This window comes from Corythoichthys intestinalis, chromosome 9, assembly GCF_030265065.1.
Source record: "Corythoichthys intestinalis isolate RoL2023-P3 chromosome 9, ASM3026506v1, whole genome shotgun sequence".
Lineage (NCBI taxonomy): Eukaryota > Metazoa > Chordata > Actinopteri > Syngnathiformes > Syngnathidae > Corythoichthys > Corythoichthys intestinalis.
In genome coordinates this window covers 28,781,706-28,789,972 of record NC_080403.1, presented here as the reverse complement: position 1 = coordinate 28,789,972, position 8,267 = coordinate 28,781,706, and the positions used below count along the sequence as shown (strand labels likewise).

General features: G+C 36.3%; 1 protein-coding gene across 1 annotated transcript; it reads right to left on the bottom strand.

Annotated features, from left to right (window-relative positions):
• Positions 1-21: 21 nt before the first annotated feature.
• Positions 22-4,125, bottom strand: snrpe (small nuclear ribonucleoprotein polypeptide E). Its single transcript, XM_057845961.1, has 5 exons — positions 3,939-4,125; positions 3,568-3,594; positions 3,423-3,485; positions 2,109-2,187; positions 22-195 (listed from the first exon to the last, which is right to left on the bottom strand). The coding sequence occupies exons 1-5, from the start codon at positions 3,990-3,992 to the stop codon at positions 140-142; spliced, it is 279 nt and encodes a 92-aa protein (XP_057701944.1). The 5' UTR covers positions 3,993-4,125; the 3' UTR covers positions 22-139.
• Positions 4,126-8,267: the final 4,142 nt, after the last annotated feature.

Here is an 8,267-nt window from a genome sequence, read left to right as displayed (position 1 = left end):
TATTGAAATATTCAAGAAAAGTATGACAGAAAAAAAACTTTATTTTCAAAATGGAAAAAAATGTTGTAGAAATGGACCATTTCCATAAACATGTCACAAATAAAGTCTAAAACAAAGGGGGGTGGGTTGTCATGTATGGTCACTTGGACACACTCTGCAGCAAGGTGATGTTGTCTCCTTTCAACATGATCCTTCCTGGAAGAAATATAGTAAAATTTAGCAGTGCCTTATTAGTAATAATACATTTTATTTGAAGGTGTCTTTCTGGCACTCAAGGCCGCCGTACAATCATTTAGAACTATTAGACAAATTAAAGACTAGAAAAAATACTAATAAAGGAAGATAATTAGCCGGACAGTAAAACAAGAAATCAGGGGTTATTATGGGTATGCGAGTCTGAACAGGTGAGTTTTGAGTTTGGATAGAAAAACAGGGAGTCGGAGTTCCTGAGATCAGGTGGCAGGGAATTCCAAAGCCAGGGAGCAGACCGGCTGAATGCTCTACTCCCCATAGTACTGAGGCGAGCGGACATGAAGGACATGATGTGTTCGCGTCTCTAAACAAATAAATACACAATGTAGTTGCCATTGCCTCTTCTGGGAGATGATTGGATGAAACTTTACCCATGGAAATCAAATCATGAGGTTTGGCACACCCTCTTTGCCATTTTTGGCTCTTTAAAAATGGCTGACCAAACCCAACTTCAAAAAGGATAACGTAAAGTGCACATTTCCCATTAAAAACACATTGACATTAAAAATAACCAATAAAAGCATATCCCCATCCCCAAAAATGTAACTTTGTTCTGATGTTTGAGTAAAAATCAGGATGGATTTTTTTTTTTTTTTGCCCAATATTCCCGCTGTGGGAATATTTTGATTTTAAACCAAATGAAAATGGCGAGGCAACCAAAAAGGATGAACCAGTCTGCAAAATGTGTTTGGAGGTTGTTTCAACAAAGAGGGCCAAGAGAACAAATCTACATGCTCATTTGAAACACTATCACCCTCTTAAAGTTTCACTGCTTGGCAAGAAAACTGCATCGCAACAAGCGGAGCCTTCCTCGTCACGTCAATCGACAATTACAGATGTGTTCGCTTGATGTGAGAAATACAAACCAGACCGCGCAAAATGGCGTTCCCTCACGGAAAGTGTAGTCCGCTGCATTGCTGAAGAAATGAGACCGTTTTACCTCTGTTTAATGTTATTTAATACTTATTGATGCCAAATTTTTGCTACTGCTACTTAATTACTCTATTTTTTTCTCTTGTTGTTGAAGTGCAATTGTTTGTGTTACTACAATTATATTTCTCTGTGCCTAAAGGCTTAAGTAATTAAGTGCAATTTTATTTTTTCTTGAAATTTTTTTTCATTTATACTGTGTTTCTGTGCAGTATTAATATTGTCTTTTACTTAAAAGAGTCATGGTCTATTCTTTTCAGTTGTGATTTCTTAAAAAGTATTTTTGAATTCAAGAGTAAACATTTATTGCGTTTAAATGGATGTACTTGATCTAATAATATATACTGTATTCTCACTGTGTTATTGTAAATTGGTTTTTAAAAAAATGGGGGGGGGGGCAGTAATATTGCATATCGCAGTAATTTATGAGATTATTTATCGCCCACTGAAATTTGTTATCGTGACAGGCCTAATTGTCTATGAAAATGAAGTAATTTTGAAAATTAAAATACAATCTTTATAATCATTGGAACGTGTACATATAAATTATCAGTGCAAAACCTTTTATTTAAAAAAAAAAAAAAATCAAGTCATATGAAAAACATAAAATACCTTACCAAAATATAGCTACACAAAAGTGTTGCACATTGATATTTATCAGTTTCCTAATTAGTGATCATTTAGACAATGTTTTATGTTAACATTAATATCATTCATTTTTATTAATAACACACTAGTGAAGGAAATCTAATTAAATATGTTATTTCAGCAGTGTGTCTCAATCTTGTAGTCCTTACTATTAATTAGTACTCAGGATGTGCTGTTTCGAAAAACGGTTGATGACCCCTATGTTCGACTAAAACCCAAAAATGAGTTTAATTGTATGTCTTGTGAGTGAAGAAATGAAGGCTCGTGTGAATTTTTACCAAGTGGTTTCCTATTCCTTGTCTTCATGTGAACTTCCTCCGAATCCTCAAGAACCAAGTTCATGTACTCATCAAAACCCTAAAATATTCAACAGAACATTAATTTCTTCAGATTATTACATAAGCATAAATATGAGTGAAAATAAATTATTTATTTATTGACGTACTATATGGTTAATTAAAACTGTTAAGGAAGGCGTCACAAACACATCTATAGAATCGTAGGTTGCACAGTGGTACCTCTACATACAAAGTTAATTCGTCCCAGGACCTTGTTTGCAAATCGAAACGGTCGTATGCCGAGCAGGATTTTCCCATTCGAATACTTTATAATTCCATTAATACGTTACACAGCTGAAAAACCTACACTAAATCCTTAATAAATACTGCTGGTAGTATTACAAATGTCAATTACACATAGCAAAACAAATTATTAATAAAAACCGGAATAATAAAATAGTAATAATTCCTGTAATAATATAACGAATTGGGTTCTAATGTGGCAGACGTTTTTTTTCTGTACCTGAATGCACTGTGTGACTGACGACAGAGAGAGAGTGTATTAGAGTTTTTACTTTCATTTTTCCGTGTAACTCCGTGTAAAATACTAGTACTGTATTTTGGTAACAAATCGTGGACTGGGCCTCATAACCATCTTTGGAGAGAAATTTATTACTCTACAGGTTTTCACGACCATATCCGAATGACAGTCACACAGGTATGACATTTATTAGTTCAAGCAGAGTAAAATAATATTCATAGTACAAGATTTATGTGTACTTCATTTATTTAAAACTGATTTTAGTCATAAATCCATTACTGTAATGCGTCCATGAAAACATTTGATGTTTTCTCCTCAATAAAGCTTCATAAATACGCGCTCATGTCAGGGGAGGCATTTCAAGCGGAGGGGAGATTTTTTTGGCACACCACCAGGCTGCAATCGTCGTATTTCGAGCATGTCGTGGGATGTAGAAACAAATGGCGAGTCAAATCTTACGTCAGATGTCGAAAAGATTGTGTCGAAGCGATCAAATGTTGAGGTACTACTGTACTGTAATTGAAAAATTGTCCTTGCTTTGCAATACACACTGTGGTATCTTACATAGTACTTTCACTGTTAAAATCTTATTTCCAATGTCTGACAAAAAATGTTAAAATACAACACCCTTTGTATATCTCGTACAAATGAATATAATTAGAGACATTATCATTAAATAGAAAGTCTTTGAATTTCCTCTGACTCATTATGATTTCAGGTTACTTCTATCCCAGATAAAGACGTCCATCAGTACATGGAAAGTTTGAACTTACAATGATGCAGCCCTCGATTCTGATGTTGACTTGTTCATATAACCACACCTGGATCCTCGACCGCTGTGAAAGGGGAAACAAAATGTAATCCCAAAACAATTCACACTATCAAATGAGAAATACTGTAAGTTAAATTAGTACTCACATTCTGAAGATATCTGAAGATTAGATTCTGATTCATGTGGTCAAAGAAATTTAGTACATTGAAAAAATAACACAAATTTGAAACATTCAGAGATAGTTTTATCTACAATTCACCTTTTTACTCAGATCTCTACTAATGTGTAAACTGTAGTTTCACCGCTACGCTATGTAATGTGATTACAGAAAAATGCTGAAACAAAGTTAACAATTTACCAAATACATCAACATCGATTTTGAAACTATTCGCCTTGTTTATGCATCATAACTAAATGGCTCACAATAGCTACCTTTCGTGAAAGCGTTCGCTTAGCTGCTACAGCTAAATGAGTGAATTCCGTGTCGTTTATCCAATAATGAGGGGGGAAAGGATACAATGGGCTGAACCATAACCTTCTGCACCTTCTGCCCTTGCCCGCGGTACGCCATCCTTCTTAAGCGTTTGGAATAACAGCTGGAAGAAAAATACTTTGAATTGGATCCTTACAGCGTTGAAAAGAATCACGATTTACATGCGTTATCGTCAATGGCGGGCTTCCGTTCTCTTGTTCCGGCGCTAGCTCAGTGCATATCAGATTTTACAACACTGCCAACTCTGGTAGGAGGTCATCACTACATGAATGATCCTGTATCAGGGCGCCTCTCTCCTTTTGATAACTTCCATGTAACGTTTCGTGGGTTTTTTTCCCCCGATCCAATAGTGTGTCAGTGTCCTCGTAAAATATATTTACACTAATTACGTCGTACAGCTCTTTTCGCATGTTGAGATGGTTCTTTTTCATTAATATATTGATAATTAAATTCTAATAATTATTTTAGAGAACCCCATATCTGTATTTTATACATTGACTTTAGGCAGAGTGGTAGTTTCAGGCCTTTGAAATGATTAGGAATTCCATTATCCCTTCCTGCGCCCTCAGAAAACACCAATAATGCATTTGTAATTTGATTTTTGATAATGAAATACTACTATATAGCAAGGGTTTGCATAGGGACGGCAGGGACATAACACAAACAACTTTTCAGGATGCTCAAATTGTCCCAACCATCTTTTAAGCAACCTTATTTGCATAATATAATTACTTCAGTTATATAGGTAATTTAAGTTGTCTTTCCATATGTTGTAAGGATAGAATTGACCCAACCATTGTTAAGTGAATTATTTTCATCATGTTCAGACTTACATTTACTCCTTTTCACTTGATGAATGCGCCAGTCCATTCTTTCCCCTCAAACGCACGTTTGATTGGCTGATGACTTGACCCCTCCCCCTCACATGCATTCATAGCCCCGACAGAAGTAATACATGTCGAAAACATGCCGCCTCCTACGTCCCCTTCGAAGAGGAGGATTATTAGAAGTTTTTTTTTTTTTTGACCAGCAGCAGCCACTGTAAGTAATGTAAAGAGACAGCAATGTTGTGGAGTTGGGGAATACTTGCCTGGCACGGCTAGACTGTTCTCCCTGTATTTTTCAAACACTGTGAGAATAGTGTGGGACCCAGCCCATTAACTGCCTCTCGAGCAAGAACAAAATTATCCGTCCATTCAGAGATTCGTTTATTTGCGTGATGTGTTCTTAACGAGCAACGTCACTCTTGTGCGCCGGAAGTCGTCTCCACAACAACACAGATGGTGAACGGGAGAGCTGAGAGTATGTTCCAATCCGTGGTAAATTCAGTTTTAAATTACCAAAAACACATTGACACAAATCATTGACAACAGTCTGTCTCACACGCTAGCCATGTTGAATAAACTCCGCTCTCCTCTTATGTTTACTTCCACGCGCAAGTCCCTCGTTGCTTTACTAACGTCACGTCCGCCCGTCACTGATTGGTCCACTCCGCTGTCTGTTTGCTGTGGCTTGCGCCGCCCTGGAAATTTTATCCGCTGAATGGTGGCTGGCCTCAATAGCTGGGACAGCGATGAGTCTGGTTTACACCAATAATTTTGCTACTGAAAGTCTGACTTGCATCAGAGTTAGCATAACATTAAACTGTGTGATTTGGCTAACCTACAAAACTTGAGTAGGAAGCTGCTTAGAGAGAAGTGTCCTCATGTATGTGTTTTCTACTGTTAATGTTAATTAAACTGTGAGAAATGTAGTGAACTGAGGTTCACCCCCTTCTCCCCAATTTTCATTTTTATATCATTTATGTGGTCTTAAAGCAGCCCAAAGGAGCTTTAATTTTTTGTTTAGTTTGGCCATGCTTGTGGATAAAAGCAGTAGTGTTTTCCTAAGGAAATGCTCCATTTTTATCTATGCTATTCCCTGACTAAGAAGTTTTTGCAGTTACATTTAATTCCTTTATTTAGACAAACGATGTTGAGTGGTCTTAAGACAAATGTTTATTTTTTGCATTCCTGGATAGTTCAGAGATTATTAACAAGTTTGTATTTATTATGTATGTTAATATAATTTGAATTATGTTCAAATATTGCAATTTAAAATTGCTAATAAAATTCAGATTTTTCTGGAAGTTTTCAAAATGTTTCTTTAGTGGTTTTTGAAAACAAAGGTTTGAATCGGATGGTGTATCAAACCAATACATATGAAAGTTAGTATAAATCAATACAGATTAATTTTGCATTGATCATTTAGCTTATCAATGAATTCTGTCCATATTCATGAGAGATTTAGCTCTGACCACTGTTCACCCAACTAGTTTTGTCTCATTAATGTCTCGTCCCCAGAAAAAAAGTGTACATGCAGGTTATGCTCTTATATTGTCCTTACTAATGTTGAGACCAAACATACGCCCGTTATATAGAGTTGTAGTAGTACAAACAGAATGGCAAAATAAAACAAAGCACAATTTAAAATAAATGGAATGTTCAGAATTAAACTAACTACGCAAGCCTTGGCCACCAGGGTGCAGTACAACACATACAGAAATACTACATATAGAATTGATATTGAAAAATAACAAATATAAACAGCAATAAAATTACTTTTTTTGCAGACGATAAAGAATAGATGCATATAAGTAATTGTTTTATTGCTCTACATGGGTTGCAACTGTGTGTGTGTGTTCACATAAAAGTTAGGCCAAGAGTTTAGAAGGCCAAACACCTCAATGAGTCTGTATGACAATTGTTTTAAACGGAGATTCCTTTTAAAGTGGAACATCCAAAATTGAATTTTGTACATGCTAAAAGTCCAACAATTTTGGTTTCAAACAATTGTGACAAGGAAAAAAAACCAAAAAACTCAAACTCAATTTACCTTGGCGTTTAAACTATCATAACATGATCACCAAGCTACCCATAGAATTTTTATTTACTGCAACAAAGGTCTGCCTCCTCACTATAACTTTGCCAATATAGAGGCTTACAAAGAAGCAGCTTGTGGAAGTACACTTTCGTCATCGGGCATCATTGCCAAGCACTAGAATCTTGACTTTGTAGCTAGGGCAGTTATGGATGGCTGGCTTTCAATGTGACACATCCATTCAACCTCAAGGAAGGCTTCATTGTGGCCATGGAGTAACTTCAACAATGAAGACATCAGGCGCTAACATGCACAGGGTGGTGCCTTACAGCCATAATGATAGCTAATTATCATCATTATGTTCATAATTGACCCTTATTTCATTAAAAAAAAAAAAGAAAGAAAAAAAGAAGAAGAAAAAAAAAAAAACGTTACTGATTGCTCCGTTGAAAAGCAAGGACTAAAGCGTTAGAGTAAAAAAAAAAAAATGGATTTTTAAATTAACCTTGCCTTGAATTCTTCCCTTCCAAAATAAGCACTGATTTTAAATGGATCCAGTCATAAATTCATGGGTTAATTCTTGCCAAATATTTAGAAAAAATAATGACAGTAAAACATTACCAACATGGCAGCTCCTTTACTGTCTTTCTTAAATTAGGAGTCTCAACATTGAAATCTCGCTTTGCTATAAGCACAAACACAGTACTAAACTAATATACAGCTCCACTTCTCTAATAGTGGCTGTCAATCGTTTGCATGCATGCCCATGAAAGAAAAATATTAATAGCCTACACAGTCACAATGCATACTGTATGTCTTTCATACCTTTACTTCCTCCATCTGACCCGCCAAAGGAATTGCCTGTTAGTTGGACCTCCTTTTGCATTACTTCCTGTTCCTGTTCTTGCTTGTGATTGTTCAGTGAAAATGGGATGGCAGACAGGATAGGGGAAAAGGGTAGGGCTGGGGCTCACCTGCTTGACCTGAAACTGACAACGCTGACCCTGGCGGGCATGCCAGACAGACTCTGTGGCTGTCTGTTTCCTTTTTCATTGATAGACAGGATATTCAGTGAGTGCATAATAAAGCATTAGACGGCTAAACTTTGTTAATATTGCTCTGCCTTTTAAAGAAAAACTGATCAATGATTAACAACAAGTTTTACTCTACAATTATGTAATTTACAATATATACAGGTATATTGTATATAAAACTCTTTCCTCCCCCTCCCCTCATCTCGTTGGTAGGGTGGGTAGCTGTTCATCTCAAGCTTGGATCCTCTACCAGAGGCCTGGTAGCTTGATCGTGGTGTTTCTCATAGTGATCTAGGCGTCTCCAGTCCATATATATGGCAGAAAACACTGAGGTGACTTGAAGTTCCGCTCTGAGACCCCCAATTTGGCCAAATTTCAAAATTGTCCTATATACATATGTGATACATCATTGGAAAGCTTAAAATCTCAATTTTCTGGGGGAAGAAAATTTTTGAACAGG

What these genes read in the sequence shown, in the direction of transcription:
- snrpe (XM_057845961.1), bottom strand. Translation starts at nt 3,992, where the DNA reads ATGGCGTACCGCGGGCAAGGGCAGAAGGTGCAGAAGGTTATGGTTCAG. An exon ending in TCTTCAGATATCTTCAGAAT is followed by an intron (nt 3,486 to 3,567) that starts GTGAGTACTAAT and finishes CCCCTTTCACAG; the next exon opens with CGGTCGAGGATCCAGGTGTG. An exon ending in AAGGAATAGGAAACCACTTG is followed by an intron (nt 196 to 2,108) that starts GTAAAAATTCAC and finishes TATTTCTTCCAG; the next exon opens with GAAGGATCATGTTGAAAGGA.